Here is a 20,266-nt window from a genome sequence, read left to right on the forward strand (position 1 = left end):
TTAATTTCGCCCCTATGACAAAAAACAACATTCCGCCACGCAGGAGTTGTGCGCGTTTACAACATCTTTCCGACGACACCAATTTGAAAAGAATCTGACCAAAACTGTAGTAGAAGATAGGAAAAAACTGAAAAACCTTCACGTTAGTATACTACGCTCGAGGATGACGCCCAGATGTCGCCAACCCCACATCATGTAGCCATGTCCTTAAGGTTGACAAATTTCACGGCCCTGTAGATACACGTACACCCGTTGCCTTTCTACAAGAGTTCTTCTACGCGCCCACATTTGCTGCCAGCCAGCCAGCCAGCCAGCCAGCCAGCCAGCCAGCCAGCCAGCCAGTCAGCCAGCCAGCCAGCCAAAGTGAGATTAAAAGCTACTTTTTACAAAAAAAATTTTTTGCAAAAATGCGCTAAAAACTGGATTGGTTTCTGCTTCAAATGAAGGAGTAGTTGAAGTCATTCCATCTGATAAACCTGGATTTTCTAAAGTTGTCGAAAGTATTTTTTGTGCAATTTCATTTTTATTTGAAATCAAAAACTCGTCCACAATTAAAACGTCAAAACTAATAATGGCCAACTATAGCAATTGTTATAGTCACCACGGCCGACGCGCTCACGGCTACCCATAACGATCGGGTTAATATTTCTTCCGATTTGAAAACCATTATTTGGGCGTTATTCTCACGTTTGAAGAAAAAATAGCATATATTATGCGGAGCTAAAGTAACTTCTTATGGCTCGTCAGTATTTTGCTGGCCTCGCTTCGCTCGGCCATCAAACACTGACTCGCCATAAAAAGTTTCACTTTAGCTCCTCATAATATAATATACTATTATTTTTCCACGAAAATTCATACATTTCGGGTATTACATAACCCAATTATTGCTGTAGCTATTGTAGAAAAAATTATGGAAATATCTTGTTCCCTTTTTGCGGAAAAGCAAAAACATTGCAACGCAGCTATATATTATTGAAGGAAACGACTTCATTCTTTTTTTATAAGATGAATAAAATAGCAAACGTCATAAATGCGTACATATTGTCTGAAAACAACTTGTGGATGTTTGTTTTTGTGTAAATTAGCCAATACTCTACGTACGAAACAAGATGAATAATAACCTGCGGTTTTCATGTGTGATGTGCGCTTAGACCATATAGTACATGGACTGCTATTAGCCCTATGCTTTCAATACAAAATGGGTGGTCACCGATAGAGGGCACTGTAGTCGTGGGTATGTGAATCTCAGGGTAAACTAAAGTCGTATGAACACCACTCGGATCGCGTAAAGAGTAGCTTTTATGGTAACCGCGTAGTACGGGAAGCTAAATACTCTTGGTTATCTTCTATACGTCCACAAATAAGAACAGGTTTGCTTTTTTTGCCATATCTGGGCATTTAATTAGTTGACGTTTGTTAATTTATAGGTTGACATCCTCAAATCGTGTCACATCGGACAATTTCGGACAGACTCGTTTACCCTGAAACGCACATACCCAGGCAATGTCCTTGACCATATTTTAGTTACAATTAGCAGTCCATATGTACTATAAGGTCTAAGGATGTGCGGCAAACATGTTTTGTTTAACTGGAGCGTTACAATACAATAACCACAGATGGCCATGGCCAATGTAATGTAATTGTAAATTGTCATTATTATTCTTTCGTGGGTACCTACAGGAACACATGTTTGATAAACAGATATATTATTCAAAACCAGAAAAATGGATTGTGGTTCATAATATTTTCTTACATTCAAATGTATAAAGGCCCATTGCTCATCCAGAACTACATTAACAGTTTAGTTGTCACGACGTACCACTATATCTATAATAAATAATAAAATGCCTCGTTATGTGTCCGTGGAGTTTAAAAGAGATTGTTGTGAAGGTAAAAAGGTTCTTCGAAGAAGAAAAATGAATGGTGTAGATCGAGTTCGGCTCAATCAAGTAACAAAACGAACTGCGCAATGCTTGGGAATTAGCAAAAAAACAGTTCAAGGGTGTCCAATGAAGCAAGTATCAGTGGTATAGTTTCAGGACCAAAACCAAAAAGTGGTAGACCTAAATATAGAGATCGATGATTTTATGAAGGGCGTTATAAGACGACAAATATTACATTTTTAATATGGAAAACGGTTTCCAACCATAGCCGAACTCTATCAACGACTGAAAGACGAGTGTCCAGATTTTCCGCAAGTGTGCAGCACCACAGTAAAAAAATGGGTAAAAGATATAAATTTTATCTATCGCAAATTGGAGAACAGGCCTATTTTAAATGAAGTGAATGCAATAGCTGCTAAAAGAACCGAATATCTATACGCCATCAAAAGATAGAGAAACGGGTTGGAATCTATTTTTTACAGACGAAACATGGTGTGGCGCAAACCATTCAAAAAAATTTGGTTGGGTGGAATATATAACCCCGGAAAACCGCGACAGCTTTGACCAATATCGAGGAACCATTCAAGAAATCAATGGGTACAGGGGTGGAATCAAACGACCTTCTGGAGCTGGGCAACGGATCGTTATACTTGACATCGGCAACGAAAACGGTTTTTTACCAGGATGTAGCAAATGCTTCATTGGGAAGAAAGGGTCAGCAGATTATCATGACGATATGAATAAACAGCATTTTGAGGAATGGTTACGATATGTCTTGGGGGTGATTCCCGATAAGTCAGTTATTGTACTTGATCAAGCACCTTACCATACAATGTTGAATCCTGAATTTCGAAACCCAACAACTGTAGGAAAACTAATTCTGTAATGTGTGTTGCCTGACTGGCAGAGGTGTCGGTGATGTGCGTGGGCGGCGGTTGGCAACGACACTACTATAGTCAGTGAAGTCAATACGTATGATCTTTGGATATACTAAATAAACGTGTTCGTTTTTAATGACTATTTATTGTATATAAATTACACTGCGTTCTGATAAGCAATAACAACTGCATGGAGAAAAGCAGACATAATTGAATGGTTAAATAAGCGAAATAGGCCAGTCAAAATCGACACAAAAAATCGCTAAATTCGCAAAACATGATGTATCTCTGATTTTTTAGTATGTTGTTTGGACCCATTAGAGTAGTGTATACTCAAGTTTGCAACTCTCTAAAAGTTGTGGAAAAAGTGTAGTATACGAAAAACCGCGTTATATTTCCTTAACTAGACATTTTTCGACGAAGGTCACTATATACGTTTTTGAAGAGTACTAAATGTATAACAATTTGCGCCTAACCCGAGCTCTGTAGGTCAATTAGTTACCGAATTACGGCACTTTGAAGATAGTCATTTTTGAGTTTTACACCTTCTTTAGATAGAAATTGCGGCTAAACTATTGATCCTACGAGTAGAACTTATGAAATAGAAGTTATAGATAATTTAATTAGCTTTAAGTTAAGCGTAAAGTGGGGTCTGCAGGTCTCGTAGTTCTCTCTAAATCTCAAAAAAACCGATATAAGGTAAACTCGCATTTATCCAGAAATGTTCCAAAAGCTTTTTATTTTTTTGTTTTTTGGTGTGGTAAAGAAAAATTTGCCATGCAATCATTAAAAAAACGGTGAGGTGTATTTTAATATAAACATAAGTCATAAATTGTAGTATAGGTGTATAACCAATAAATCAAAGATAGATCAAAATCGTCTCCTTGTTTTGAATGGCGCTGAGCCGTCACTTTCGCTGCACTCTTTAACAGGCAGGTCCTCTACTATTGGTGGATTGTTGTCGCGGTCCTTTATAGGTAGGGAGTCCAGTATTGCTGGATCGTCAGGGTTCTCTTGAGGCTCGTCATCGTCGCCCTCTTCGATGATGATAAGAGCAGCGTTCTGGCACGTTACCCCAGCGCAGGTAGCACACATCACAAAGCATTTGAGACCTGCTTTCAGGCAAATACAGCCACCTCTGTATCCCTTTTTGCATTTGCAAGAAAGGAGCTCTGAGGGGGCAAGAAAACAGAAACCGAAAAAAGAAATTACCTGCACAGAAGTGAAGTTTTAATGACGATCAATTAAAACATTTAGAATTGGGTACCGAACCCGAGCTCTGTAAGTCAATAGTTACCGAATTACGGCACTTTGAAGATAATCATTTTTTTCCAAAAAGTGAACATTTGAGTTTTACACCTTCTTTAGATCGAAATTGCGGCTAAACTATTAATCCCACGTGTAGAAATGATAAAATAGAAGTTGTAAATAATTTAATTAGCTTTAGGTTAAGCGTATAGTGGGGTCTGCAGGCCTCGTAGTTCTCTCTAAATCTCAAAAAAACCGATATAAGGTAAAATTGTATTTCTCCAGAAATGTTCTAGAAATATTGAAGAAAAGTTCGAGAAAATGGACGAGAAGTTCGAAAAGATGGAGGAAAATTCTAGAAAGATTATCGAAGAAGTCTCTAAATCAATTGAAGAAAAAGTTGAAGATAGAATTACGGAAGTTTCCAAAACATTTAAAGCAACATTCGTCGAGATTGAGCACAAGTATGAAGAGCTGCGCGAGCAATTCTTGCGACTGACTACGGAAGAGCGTACTAGTAGTGCCCCAGATGAATTACTGATGGACCGTCTTCTTGAGGTGCCACAGTCTACTCATTACAAGAAGGTCGACCCAGAAACAAATACGAGAGTAGAAGGCGACGTTCAGCAAGCCCGAATAAAGCCACCTACTTTTGATGGTAAGATTCCTTGGACCACGTACGTTCGACAGTTTGAAGCAGCGGCTGCGGCAAATAAATGGACTCTTCAAGACAAAACTACAGCCCTGATTCTTGCTCTGAGAGGAGATGCTCTGGATGTGTTGCGGACTATCCCCGAGGATCAACAGAACTTCCAACAAATAGTAGCGCGACTCGAAATGCGATATGGCGATAAACACCTTCAGCAAGTTTACTATGCCCAAGTCAAGAACCGAATGCAGAAACCTGGAGAAAGTTTGCAGGAACTTGAAGCGGACATCGCTAGACTGATTCGATTGGCATACCCTACGGCACCGGAGAGCTTTCTTGATCAACTGGCTGTACAAACATTTATCGATGCCGTTCGTGATGGAGATGCCCAGCAGGCTTTGAGACTGGCTAGGCACGACAAAATTGAGAAAGCTTTGGCCCATGCGTTAGAATTCGAAGCCGCCAAGAAAGCTAGTCATGGAAGTGCGCGAGTACGTATGGTGGAACCTCGCAGTGAGAGCCGGGTAAGAACCATCGAAGAGGAAGGTGGCTCTGAAAGTTTTGAAGAAAAGGTCAGTAAAGTAGTGGAAGAAAAGGTCAGTAAAGTAGTGGAAGAAAAGGTCAGTAAAGTAATGGAAGAAAAGGTCAATAAAGCAATACAGTCACTGTCAAAGAAACGTTCGCCGCAACTGCCAAAAACCAATACAGCAGTCGGAAAACTAAGAAAGGTCGACAGGAAGGGGCTATCGTCGACCTGCAGAAACAAAGCCCCGATCTTCACTGTAAACATTACGTCGTCTGGAAAAGTTCTGAGTCTGTACATCGACGGCCGAGTTAATGGAGAAGACAGATCCTTGCTGGTAGACACAGGTGCAACAAGAACTATTGCAAGACCAGAGTTATTGAAGAATCATGCTCGGATCTCATCTTCGACCGTGCAGTTAAAAACAGCAACTGGTGAAAGAATAAGAACGCACGGAGAAATACAAATGTCTGTCACCATCGGAAAGACCACCATCAATCACCAGGTGCTAATTGCTGATATTTCTGATCAATTCATCTTGGGGATGGATCTTCTTAAGAAACTCGGAGCTGTGTTAGACGTGAAAAAGGGCGTGTTAAAGGTCGGCGATGAAGAACTCCCTTTCCATGAAGACAAAGAAGATGTCATCCGCCTGTTAACCACTCATGACGTCATTATACCTGGACTTAGTGAAAAAATTATAATGACCACTTTAGATGGATACTGTCGCCAGGGAAGCCTACGGATAGTCGAAGCACTAAACCAAAAGGAATTTCTATAGTGGCTAGGGCTCTGGTAAAAGTTCAAAATGACGTTCCGATTCGAATTATGAATTTGAAAGATAGTCCTGTTAAGCTAAGCAAACGAACTGTAGTTGGACAGTGTGTGCCCATCTCGGCTATTCGCTCTGTGAAATCGGAAAATCTATCTAAAGGAAAGTATCCAAGAGAGCTGATAGATATGGTCATTAAAAACACTCCAGATTTGGACAATAGACAACGACAGAAGGTGAAAAATATGCTTGTGGAATTCCGAGATGTGTTCGCGGTAAACGACCAGGACAAGGGCAAGACAAGCATAGTCACCCATAAAATAAATACTGGCAATTCCCAACCGATTAGACAACAGCCAAGGCGACTCCCCTTGGCTAAACGAGACGAAGCTGAGGAGATTATTAGAGACATGAGAAAACAAGGTGTCATCGAGCCATCGAATAGTCCTTGGTCATCACCGATAGTGCTTGTAAAGAAGAAGGATGGCTCCACAAGATTTTGCGTTGACTACCGTCTGTTAAATTCGGTCACCAAGAAAGATAGCTATCCACTGCCAAGAATAGACGACACCTTGGACACTCTATCTGGAGCCCAATGGTTTTCCACACTCGACCTAAAGAGTGGTTATTGGCAAGTGGGGATGGAATCGACAGACCGAGAGAAGACCGCGTTTTCTATAGGCTCTGGACTTTGGCAATTCACAGTAATGCCTTTCGGATTGTGTAATGCCCCCGCGACGTTTGAGAGACTTATGGAAGCAGTTCTAAGGGGACTAACGTGGCAGACATGTCTGGTATATTTGGATGATGTAATTGTCGTAGGAAAAACTTTTGAAGAACACCTAAAGAACCTGAGAGAGGTGTTTGGACGATTACGAGAGGCCAATTTAAAACTAAGTCCCAAGAAATGCTTTATGTTCCAAAAAGAAGTTAAATATTTGGGGCACATCGTATCTCGTGATGGTGTTACAGCTGACCCAGAGAAGATTATAGCGATTCAAGAGTGGCCGATTCCTGAGAACAAGCACGAGATTCGAAGTTTCCTCGGTTTGTGCACCTATTATAGACGATTCGTGAAAGGATTTGCCAACATTGCCAAACCATTAATAAAGTTGACAGAAGAAGGCAATGAGTACGAATGGAGTGAAGACTGTCAAAGAGCTTTCGAACATCTCCGGCAAGCTCTTACTAGCGCACCTATCCTTGCGGCTACCCCAGAAATGAAGGAAAGTTTGTACTAGATACCGATGCCAGTAACACCGCCATTGGAGCTGTTCTCTCTCAATTGCAAGACGGACAGGAAAGAGTCATTGCCTATTTCAGCAAAGTACTGTCGAAACCCGAGAGGAATTATTGTGTGACTAGGCGAGAGCTCCTGGGTGTGGTAAAGGCATGCGAACATTTCCATAAATATCTTTACGGCCGCAAGTTCCTGATAAGGACAGATCATGCAGCGCTAAAGTGGCTCTTGCAGTTCCGAAACCCAGAAGGACAGGTGGCAAGATGGTTAGAACGTCTTCAGGAATATGACTACGACATTGAACATAGGGCTGGAAAAGTTCACAATAATGCAGACGCTTTGTCAAGAAGACCGTGCAAAGACACCTGCACACATTGTTCTAAAATAGAAGACAAGATTGGCCATCTGCGACGAACAACTGTAGAGAGTGAGGAATGGAAGCCAAGCGAAATCAAAACGGCCCAAGAAAACGACCCAAGTATAAAAACTGTTCTGAATTGGATGCGCCACGGACAAAGACCAGGCTGGCAAGACATTAGTGCCACAAGTCCTGAAGTAAAGAGTTATTGGGGCCAATGGAATAGCCTGACTCTGAAAGACAACCTGTTGTATAGGACCCTTGAAAGTGAAGATGGCACCGAATCGACGCTGCAATTAGTAGTACCTAGAAGCAAAGTGTCGGAAGTATTGCGAAAATTGCATGACGGCGCTTCCGGAGGACACTTTGGTATTACGAAAACGTTGCAAAGGGTACGTGAGCGATTCTATTGGGTCAACAGTAAAGAAGATGTCCGGCGATGGTGTCAAAAATGTGAGTTATGTGCTACTGGAAACGGACCAGTTTCCAAGAAGAAGGCACCCATGAGGCAGTATAACGTTGGTAGTCCGATGGAACGAGTTGCTATCGATATCGCAGGACCGTTTCCCGAGACAGATGGCGGAAATAAATATATCCTAGTCGCTATGGATTATTTCACAAAGTGGACTGAAGCTTACGCCATTCCAAACCAAGAGGCAGCAACAGTTGCAGAAGTGTTGGTAAAGGAGTTCTTTACACGTTTTGGTGTTCCTATAGAAATCCATTCAGACCAAGGAAGGAACTTTGAATCGGCTTTGTTCCAAGATGTTTGTCGATTGGTAGGAGCCAATAAAACCAGAACAACACCTTTGCATCCTCAGTCAGATGGAATGGTGGAGAGAATGAATCGAACGATGGGTAAATATCTTTCAAAAGTCGTGGCAGAACATCAGAAAAATTGGGACCAGTACCTCCACCTGTTCCTTATGGCATATCGATCAGCCGTCAACGAGACCACGGGTCAGACTCCTGCCTGCCTTATGTTGGGTCGTGAACTACGCCTTCCATGTGACCTCGAGTTTGGGCGTAAACCCCATGAAGAATATGTCGCAGGTGAAAATTATGTTGACCAACTAAAGGCGAAGATGAACGATATTCACGACTTGGCTAGAAGTCATATTCAGATTGCCAGCGATCGCATGAAAAATCAATACAACCTCCGCTCGGTCAATGAAACTTTTGAAGCTGGAGATCTGGTATGGCTGCACAATCCACAGAGACGAAGGGGTCTTTCTCCCAAGCTACAAAGACAATGGGAAGGTCCATATGAGGTGATCAAGAAAATAAATGACGTGATATATCGTATCAGAATGAACCACCGGAAACCGAAAGTTGTCCACATTAATCGACTCGCACGATATGCCGGATCCAACAACAACGAAGAAGTTAGAGGTATTCGAGAAGAGGAACGCAGCTTTGGGATCGAGCCAAACTTTAACGATTTTATGTCAAATTACGCCCAGCGGAAGAAAGCTCGATTTGGCGTTACTCAGGAAATTTGTCAAAATATTTTTGAGCTTCCGGTTAACGTTTCCATCGCCCATTGTATCGCCGAAGACCTTCGCATGGGTAGAGGTATAGCTTCCGTATTCCGGAAAAGATTTGGAAGAATAGACGAGTTGATAAAGCAAAGACCACGAGTGGGTAAAGTACTGCGCTTGGAAGATAGTCAACGCTCTTTGTTCTACTTGGTTTCAAAGAAAACGTCAGAAGGCAAACCCACCTATGAAAACCTCTGGTCTGCTTTAAAAAACTTAAAGAAACTCATGGCATACTATGACATAAATAGCTTGGCGATCCCGAAGATTGGATGTGGTTTAGATGGGTTGGACTGGAAGATAGTGCGAACCATGATCGAAGTGATTTTTAGAAACACTAGCGTTCGAATTACAGTATGCTGCTTCAACCCACAGGGGACGACCCTCCGCAAAACTGTGGACTGTTACTTTTTCAAGAAAGGTGTTTGTCGAGCAGGCTCTGACTGCAGATTCCGACACGAGGCATTAAAAAGTAATACTAACGCAGTTTCTGAACGAGACGTCCAGAATTAAGAAGGGGGCAGTGTAACGGAAATGCTCGACGTGACGTCGCCTTTAGCGCTCTGGAATTTTCTACGCGTATTCTAGAATATTCGGGACTTACATTGCTTGCGTGGATAAATGGTTGCGGACCGAACATCGCGGGAGTCTACTATCGAACGAGATCGAGTGCGAACGAAACATAGAGCGCGAAAAGCTGATATAAATTTCGAAGTGTGTGATATAAATGATCGATATAAATTGTACGGTTTTTATAGTTTTAGTTCTGTTTAATAAATATTGATATAAATCGAACCCGAATTTTATAAATAACGTTACAATACCTACAATTTTTATGACTTATGTTTATATTAAAATACACCTCACCGTTTTTTTCTTTACCACACCAAAAAACAAAAAAATAAAAAGCTTTTGGAACATTTCTGTATAAATGCGATTTTACCTTATATCGGTTTTTTTTAGATTTAGAGAGAACTACGAGACCTGCAGACCCCACTTTACGCTTAACTTAAAGCTAATTAAATTATCTATAACTTCTATTTCATAAGTTCTACTCGTAGGATCAATAGTTTAGCCGCAATTTTATCTAAAGAAGGTGTAAAACTCAAATGTTCACTTTTTGGAAAAAAATGACTATCTTCAAAGTGCCGTAATTCGGTAACTAATTGACCTACAGAGCTCGGGTTAGGCGCAAATTGTTATACATTTAATACTCTTCAAAAACGTATATAGTGACCTTCGTCGAAAAATGTCTAGTTAAGGAAATATAACGCAAACACTGCAAAAACTCCGAAAATTTCGCGGTTTTTCGTATACTACACTTTTTCCACAATTTTTTGAGAGTTGCAAACTTGAGTATACACTACTCTAATGGGTCCAAACAACATACTAAAAAATCAGAGATACATCATGTTTTGTTGATTTATTGTCGATTTTGACTGGCCTAAAAAGTTCAGGTACCAGAACACTTCGATACATTCGCTCAAATGACAAGGCCTTCACTTTTGCAATTATCTCGCATGTACAATTACAAAAAACAGTATTTTCTGGAGAAAGTGGTAAACGATGTTCGACAGGATAAAGTGAAGCTTTTATGGCTTCCAGTAGAGTAGCCCATTGTGAGTTCAACCCCATTGAATTGATATGGGCGTATGTCAAAAATAAAGTCGCAAAGCTAAACACAACATTCAAAATTAAAGACGTATTAGACCTCTGCAAAGCAACATTGGAAGATGTGCCAAAAAGCGTTTGGGCTAATTGTGTTCACCATGCCAAGAAAGTAGAAGATATGTACCGAGAAAAAGAGAATTTAATAGATGTCGCCATAGAACCTTTGGTAATAAATCTCAACGACGAGGATAGTGATGACGAAGTTATCGACTTTGATGAAGATGATCTCGAAGAACATAGCGATAATGATGATAATGAATGTATATGAGTTGACTGATTAATACAGAATAACAATTTCATGCTATATTACTTAACCGTGTACTTAGCGTGTGTGCCGCTTTATACGAAACGTTGCTGCAGGGTACAACTTTGCGATTAAATGACCTTCCCCCCAACTCCGCTCGAATATATTAATTCCTGCAGCCCTTAACATTTTTTTGTCATTGATTCTATTCCGTGATCATATCATTTGTAATTGTCCTTTATCGATATGAACAAAACTTTTTAAAGTGTATCTTATAATAAGCGAATAAACGCGTCTGTCATTTTATCGCTGTAACGTTTGCGTAATTATACAGAAATGCATAAAAATGTATCGACGTATAGTTAAAGGTGTATTCTATCACATACGTAAACATTATCCCATTTGAGTGAATACTTTTTTTGTAATTAAATCCTAAAGTTCTGAGTTCGTATACTTTCATTGAAAAAGCGCGCTTTCCCGTACATATTTCACTATCACATTTTCCCAAATTTAACAAGAAATATGACATTACTTACGGAAACGTAGAAATAGTTGACGATTATATTACGCTTTATTTGATAAAAATCGGTTGGGTAGTTTTTTTTTTATAACCGTTTAAAGCCAGCGGACTCTACATTTTACTCCGATAGTAGTAGGTTCTTAATTTGATACGGAGAGAGTTCAGATAGAAATTAGCTGGCGCTCAACCGTTGGTAAGTGCAACAAACGGGCAAAACGAACTACCGCTGTGACAGATCTCAAGCTTGTATTGAAACGCAGCGCCAATTTTACCAAACTTGTGTGTTGAATGAAATACGTCCGTATAATACTCAATTTATTCAACATAAAATTTTATTTTCATTTTAAAAGGCAATATAAGAAAATTAGGGAAACATTTATACAGACAGTAACAAAATCAATTTTCCTTAACCTGTTGGAACATTTCCATTTAAAAAGGCACATCCTTTTGGTCTCCTGTTTATTTAATCAGTATTCTATTTAAAAGAAAAACAATAATAAATCAACCATTACAAATAATTTAATAATATACAAAGTTCGCTAAAACGCAAGATTTTTCGTAATCAAATTATAAAACATAGCCTGAGAATTATTAAACTACGTTAATTATAAGTCCAACGTTTATCAAAGACCAAACAGTGTCTTCAATTATTTTTTCTTTTAATTTGCAACCCATATAACAAAACAATGAATAAACTACTGACTAATCATAGACCAGTTATGATATATTGACTACGAATTAAAAAACGGTGGTAATACAACCCGATCCAAAACCGTTTCGGAGATTCTATACACAAATTACCATTTTAGAAGGGGATGCATTACATCAAGTGCTTCGTGATCTTTCCCTCAAGATCGTGAAGCACCGTCCATAAAATCTATCATTTCGATTTCAAATAATTTCAACGATTTCATAACTAATAATCAATGTTGCATTGTTAGACTAACCCAACACAAAAACCTCTTATAAAAACTAGTGTAGATTGGCATTACAATATATTATTATTATTATTATTTTAATAACAAATTTGACTTTATGATACAATTTTTGGTATACAATTGTAAAATATTTTAATTAATAAATGAAGCTAGGAAGTGCACTTAATTGTAACAATAAACATCTACATGGAACTTACGGTAACCGCGACCGCTGCATTGGTAAAAATTAAGAACAACTATTAATTCCTTATCACAATCTTCATATTAACCACGATCCGGTTACCAAAAATATTGATTTATATCTTTTATATATATAAATAATCTATTACTTACGAAATACTGCGGTTTATCTCTTTTTGCCTCGTTTACTTCTCTGTCCTTTGACATTGTTGGGCTCTTTTTTCCTCATCTTCGACTTTGGAGATTCGGTACTCAAATCGGCTTCGTGATGCTTTCGCTTTAACGTCCGATTTGGCAGGGTTTTGAAAGGGAACAGCGGGTCCATATCGATTTCTTCGCGACGTCGAATCCTCTCGCTTCTACGGACCGGCTCGGTATATACCTTTTTGTGTTTACCCTTCTTTTTAGTTTGCGGCATCGTCGTTTTGTCTTCGGTAACAGAGGCGTCGGGTGATATGGGAGGCGTACTGGGATCAGTGTCCATAGCACTAAGGTACTCTTGAACGCGCGACTCTTTCTGGTCATTCTCGACAACATCTCGACTCGAGCTACTGTCGGAACTCCTAACCTCAATTGTTTCGATTGTCTTTTTCAAATTTGTACACATTTTGGTTTTGGGCAGAGTTGGTGTACCTGAATTGCACTTGAGCGAACCTTCACTTGTGAAACTACACGAGGAATTGCTCATGTTGTCCGAGGAACTTTTCTTCAGTCGTCGCCTTTGCGCCAGTTTCGCGTTGAGCACGTCCTGCAGTCGAAAACCTTCTCGTTCCGCCTTGTGGAACGCGTTAAAGGTCGCCTGCAGGCCCTTTTCGGTTGACCCGCTCGACGACAACACGTCGGGGGTCATCAGCGGCGTCTGCGGGAATACCTGCGAGCCCTGCACCCACGGATGGTTGCGCAAGTCCACCATTCGTAACCTTTGCTGCGGGTCGACGGTTAAAAGTCCCTGCACGATGTTTTTCGCATCGTCACTTACATCGCACCAAGCGGGCGAGGAAAAACTAAAGTCGCCGTTTTTAATTTTAGCCATGACCACCACGGCGCTATTGTCGCGCGAACTCGAATGAAACGGGGCCCTCCCGCACATCATGGTATACAAAATAACGCCGAGACTCCACAAGTCACAATTCTCGTCGTATCCCTGCGGATCACCGTTTAAAACTTCGGGCGCGGCGTAATGCAACGTAAAGCAGGGGGTGTGCAAAACTTCCTTCTCCTGCTTTAACCGCGCGAATCCGAAGTCGACGACTTTAATTTCCGCGTCCTCTTCGTCGGTCGTAAACAATAAATTTTCAGGCTTCAAATCTCTATGTACAACTCCCCTAGAATGCATAAAACTCACAGCCGATACAAGCTTCCTCATTATCACGGAAGCTTCACCTTCGGTAAACTTTGACTTTGACCTAATCCTATCTAACAACTCTCCCCCTTTCAACAATTCGCATACGAGATATGTGTGCCCCTCGTCGATAATCACCTCGTGCAAGCTGACAATGTTAGGATGTCCCTGGCACGCCCTCAACAAATTTATCTCCTGCGTACAGTCCATCCGTCTGCTCACTATTTTCACCGCAAACTCCCTGCCGGTGCTCTTCTGCACGCAACGTCTGCAAACGGAAAACGAACCGTCTCCCAAGATTTTCTCCTCGAGATCGATGTCGTACGATTGGAAAAACGGCGAATCGGCGAGCTTACACTCGGCCAATTTCGCCGCGTCGCCCTGTCGACTGACCGGCCTGAGTAGATCGTCCGAAATGACGTTCTTCGTAAATATCACCGACGGCGATATGTACGAGTAGCCTTTGAAGATTTTATCGTAGTTCGGCGGCACCACGGCGGGCGAGTCCGTCGGTACCATTTGAGTGAACTCTTCGCTAAAGTTCGATACGTCCAATTCATTTCTGCGTACAGTGCGTGTCAGAATTAAAGAGCGTTTGTTTCATCTGACTTACCGTATCAATGGTTTAAACGGGGCAGAAATCCTCTTCGAAGCCAGAGCTTTCCAATCCAAAGTTTTGAAGAACGGATGCCGTTTCAATTCGGTCGCGTCACCTTCGCCGCCACCGAGACGCTTTCGCGGTTCCTTAACTAATAATCTACTAATAAAATCGGCAACGTCCTTTCCTAACGCTGAAAATCAGAGGGAGTTCAATGTTGATCGCTATTGGAAGAGTTATAAATACCTTCCGGAATGGGAGGTGTCGTTTTCAAGATTCGCCTTGAAATCTCCTGTTGGGTATTTCTCTCCCCTTCCACTGTGAACGGAGAAGCTCCAGTTAAAAGTTCGTAGGTGAGAACTCCGACGGACCACCAATCCACCGCCTTGAAAAAAAAATAATTGATAGTAAAGGACACGCACTAGATTCGAAAACTCTGCTTCTTCCTTCTCCAGTCAATAAGCAGAATTTCTCAACAGCTTGTAACAGGTGGTCGCTTTACGGTTGAATTTGTATTTTGTTAAACAGGAAAATTTATACATATACCGCTTCATAGCGAACATGAACAAAAATATGTCTGGCGATAACAAGAGGCGTATTGGGGAAAACCAGCATCCATTGTTGGTTTTCTAGAAATTGCACTAAATCATTGGTCGAGTCTTAAGTCTGAGTGTCAAGCTTAGGTTCTTCATGCCCTTTTGGCCATCGGGTGGGCGTGCGGTGTGTCCCGCCTACGCCCATTTATCATAAGAACAAGAGAGACAATAAATAAATAAGATGCTTTGGTGTATTGGTTCGCGGATGGGTTTATAACCCAACTTAGCATACTCAAATTTAAATATACGTAAAAACGCTCCTTAAAATCAACATGGAAAACGTCCAAACATTGCCAATATATAGTCTCATTTTGCCAGAACGGCAGATAGGATGGAAAAATGAATCAGGTTTAAAAGTTAGTGTAAAATACCAAACAATTCAGGAAATACAGTGCTACTCAAAACTATAAAAATATACAGGATGTCCCATTAATTAATTAATTTGTAAGGTAAATACCGGAGTAGTATAGAACAACTTAAGATCTTCTGCAGAGGCACATCTAAAAAACATTATGCGGGTCACTGTAATTGGGCGCAAGCATGTTGAGAGCACAAAACAATAGAGGGATAATAAATAAATAATAAATAAGATATTAAAAACGTATTTTGTTTGGCACTCCCTGTATATTGAATTCAATCAGTTAGGTACTACATTCTTGTCCGTACAGATAAAATACTAAAACTTTTTTTATGTTCCCAAAATTAATGAAATTAAGTGGGGATCAAAATTTTGGACATTTGGGAATTTATAATTTCGGAATTTTTGAGATGTTGGTAATTTGGAGCTCTAGACATTTTAAATTTTGGCAGAATTTTTTTTATAAAATTCGAAACTTTGGGAATGGAGGAATTTGAGATTTTGAAATATTGGGAATTTGAAATTACGGAACTTTTAAAATTTTGGGATTTTGAACTTTTTGAGAATGAGTTTTTGAAATCTTGCAAAGTTCAGTTTTTTTACTTTTGAAAATTAAGATTTTGGGTCTTTGTTAAACTTTTCAAATTTTAAACATTTAGGTAACATTTTGGGAGTTTTAAAATTTTGGAAATCTAAAAGTCTGGAACTTAAAGAGATTGTGTAGATTGCGACCATCCAATTTGAGATTTTGGGAAATTTCGATATTGAAATTTTATGAAGGAGATATTGGGATTTAGTAATTTTAAATAATGGAATTTTTGGAAATTTGCAGTTTGCGAATTTGAAATTTTGAGACTACAGACACTTTAAATATTAGGGGATTTAAAATTTTGGAAACTTTAAGATTCTGGAACTTAGAAGTTCTGGGAATTTGAGACTATAGAAATTGAGATAATTTCGAAATGTTAGAAATTTGAGATTATAAACATTTCAAATTTTGGGATTTATCATTTATCACGACAAGCCTCAGGGGTTAACGTTTTGTAAAGGAACACACCATCAATAACCAATTGAATGACACTTTATTACAGTACCACAAGAGTCATCCCCGAGGTTAATGTTTTGCGAGGAAGTACACCATCGGGATATGGGGGGGGGGGGGGGGGAAAGGGGGGTATAGTATAGAACCTGCCGATTTTGTTAAATTGGGAACCATATCAATTTAAGATTTTGGAAATTTGCTATAGAACATTTTAAGGATTTCAGAATTTGATTTCTTAAAGTTTTGAAATTGTGAGATTTTTGAAATTTCAGATATTCCAATTTTAGGAAGGGGATATGTATTGGAATTTTGAAATTTTAAATTATGGGATTTTGAAATTTTGCGAATTTGAGTAGGAAGTTTCAGACTTTGGTAATTTGTTTGATGGTAAAAATGAATGTTTGAAAATGAAAAAAATATATCAAAATTGCCCGCAACTGTCAAACGAAAATCTAGTAATACGAGATATTTTGAAATTTTAGGAATTTGAGATTATACATTTTTTGGGGTTTGAACATTTAGCTTATTTAACAATAATTAACTTTTTAATGAGTTGCGAATTAAGTACATTTTTTGTTTGATGGTTGGATGTTGGGATTTTTGGACATTTTGTGAGAATTTTTTGTAGAATTTGAAATTTTGGGAATTCAAGAATTTGGGATTTTGAAATTTTGAAATCACAAAAATTTACGATTTAAGAATAATTTACTTTTTTTAATGAGTTGCGTGCGTTTAAGGTGCCTGAATTAATTTAAGTAAGTTTTTTGTTTAATGGTAAGATGTTGGGGTTTTTGGACATTTTGGGCGAATTTTTTGTGGAATTTGAAATTTTAGCAATTTGAAATTATAGAAATTTAAGATTTTTAAAATTTTAAGATTTTAGACTTAAAGAATTTGAGTCTTTAAAATCTTGCAAACTTCTGATTGAATGTTGGGTATTTTGTTAAAACTTTAGGAGTACGAGATTTTGAAACTAGACATTTAACATTTAAGGAGTTTTAAAATTTTGGAAGTCTGGAACTGGGAGATTTTGTTAAATTGAGACCACATAAATTTGAGATTTTAGGAATTTGATATTTTTAAGGATGAGTATAAGATTTTGAGAATACACATGCAAATATTGGGAGTTTTAAAATTTTGGAAGCCGTAAGATTCTGGAAGGTTAGTCATTTGAGACTATAGAAATTTGATATTGATTGGGTATTTTGAAATTTTAGAAATTGAGATTATAAACACGTGGGGAAAAGAATTATCACACGAGTCTTCAGGGGTGAGTATGTGAGTATTACTGCCCCTTAATAGTTCCCCTATACATTTCGAGAATGGACAATTGAATCTGACAGTAGAGAGACACGTGGGGGTAATGATACTTTTTTAAAATACAACAAGAAGTCTTCAGGAAGATTTAATGACACTTTAAGTACCACAAACACCTTCGGGGGTTAAAGTTTTACGAGAGAGCACACCACCGGGGGAGTATGCGCAATACAGTTTCGTAATATTTGAGGGGGGGGGGGGACGTAATTCTGGGGGACTCACTGGGGGTATTCCTAGACCTCCCCGGTTTGATGGTAAAAATGAATGTTTGAAAATGAAATGAATCATCATGAAATATATCAGAACTGCATGAAAATGCCAAACAAAAGTCTAGTAATACGAAATTGGTTTGATTTTGGAAGATTTTTTTAATGGAATTCGAAATTTTGGGAATTTAAGAATTTGGGATTTTGACATTTTGAGAATTTGATTTTTGAAATCTTGCAAACTTGAGAGATTTTATTAAATTGAGACCATATAAATTTGAGATTTTGGGAATTTGATATTTTTAGGGATTTTAGATTTTGATTTTTTTAAATTGTGGGAGTTTTGAGATTTTTGAAATTTCGAATTCGCCTTGGCCCACTACCCTTCACTGTGTGTTTCTGCTTTTTTGTTTGATAGTGGGATGTTGGGATTTTTAGACATTTGTAATTTTTTATTTAGTTTTGAGATTTTAGAAATTCGGGGTTATAGACATTTTTTTATGAAATTCGAATGTTGGGAATTTAACAATTCGCGATTTTGAAATTTTTGCATATTTGACATAACGGAAATTTTGGGAATTTTGAAATTTCAGGAATTATCAAAATTTCAGATGTTCAAATTTTACATTATGAAATGTTTGCAAATTGTGATTCTGGGATTTTAAAATTTTGCAAATCTGAGTGGGAAGTTTCTCATTTTGGTAATTTGCGATTTTGAAACTTTTGATATTTCGGGAATATGAGATTTTGAGAATACAGCCATTTTAAATGTAAGTAATTTGAGACTATAGCAATTGAAGATTATATTTTGGGAAGTATCATGAGAGGTCCTCAGGGGTTAACGTTTTGCGAAAGAGCATATCACCGTGGGGTCGGGGGTGAAAATGAATGTTTGAAAATGGAAAAAATATATCAGAATAGCATAAAACTACCAAACAAAAATCTAGTCATGCGAAATGATATTTGGTACTTTTACGAATTTGGGATTATAAATATTTCAAATTTAAGGATTTGTTTGATGATTGAAAATGACACAGAAATATCTGTTTGGGCGATCTTTGTATATTTAGGAATTTATGATTTTGGGAATTTTTTTAATGGAATTCGAATTGGGAATTTAAGAATTTGGGATTTTGAAGTTTTGAGAATTTGAGTTTTTGAAATCTTGCAAACTTAAGAGATTTTATGAAATTGAGACCATATAAATTTAAGATTTTGGGAATTTGATACTTTTAGGAATTTTAGATTTTGATTTTTTTAAATTGTGGGAGTTTTGAGCTTTTTGATATTTCGAGATTTAAAAAAATATGGAAATTTAAATCTTAGGAAGGAGATATTGAAATTTTCAAATTTTAAATTAATGAGATTTTTGGAAATTTGTAGTTATCGGATTTTAAAATTTGACGAATTGAATTGAGTGAGAAGTTTCATATTTTGGTAATTTGTAATTTAAGATTTTTGAAATTTAAGAGGATTTGGGAATACAGACATTTTAAATATTGAGAGCTTTTGGAGGCCGAAGATTCTGGGACTTGGAAAGTTTGGTAATTTGGGACTAATTATAGAACTTTGAGATATTAGTAATATGAGATATTTTTGAAATTTTAAGAACTTGAAGTTATAAACATTATTTAAAACTTTGGGATTTGTTTGATGGTAAAAATCAATGTCTGAAAATGCAATGCAAAAAAAATATCAGCAGCAAGTCATAAATCAGTCGGAAGAGACAAGCAGAGTTTCCCAATGAACCTGCCACCTGACCAGCGACAGGCTAAACGATTAGGCTTTATCAAGGTCTTGCTTGAACCATCAACCAGCTCTCAGTTTAGATGAATCTTCGAACGCTTACGCTCTTAGAGCACATGACAGTGGACATCTGTGCAATTGACGGCACCCAATGTCCGGTAACTGTGATTTATTGTCGTCGATAAATTAATAATAAACGAAACGCAACCGCGCAAGGTTCTTTTCATTTTAGAACCTTGGCTAAGGTTGCACGTTTCCCGATCGCAAGATCGTCGAGGGGTTGCATAAATCCGCACTCGCGAATTGCACAATTTTACGCTTTGCCGGCTCGGATGATAAAAAAACGTTATTTGTTAAATTACGCAATACCGTATACACCATTTCAAAATAGTAAAGGTAATAAACAAATTATGGCAGAC

The 20,266-nt window shown here is 38.4% G+C and overlaps 1 protein-coding gene across 1 annotated transcript in view; it reads right to left on the minus strand.

The window, feature by feature from the left end:
• Nucleotides 1–11,838: 11,838 nt before the first annotated feature.
• LOC116181408 (ribosomal protein S6 kinase alpha-5-like) overlaps nucleotides 11,839–20,266 on the minus strand; it is a gene marked incomplete at its 5' end in the record, with an annotated part of 34,834 nt that continues 26,406 nt past the window's right edge. Inside the window, 3 exon segments of the mRNA XM_031501769.1 lie at nucleotides 11,839–14,546; nucleotides 14,598–14,775; nucleotides 14,829–14,967. Coding sequence (XP_031357629.1) covers nucleotides 12,809–14,546; nucleotides 14,598–14,775; nucleotides 14,829–14,967 — 2,055 coding nt within the window.

The sequence above is a fragment of the Photinus pyralis genome, unplaced genomic scaffold, assembly GCF_008802855.1.
Source record: "Photinus pyralis isolate 1611_PpyrPB1 unplaced genomic scaffold, Ppyr1.3 Ppyr1.4_LG9, whole genome shotgun sequence".
Lineage (NCBI taxonomy): Eukaryota > Metazoa > Arthropoda > Insecta > Coleoptera > Lampyridae > Photinus > Photinus pyralis.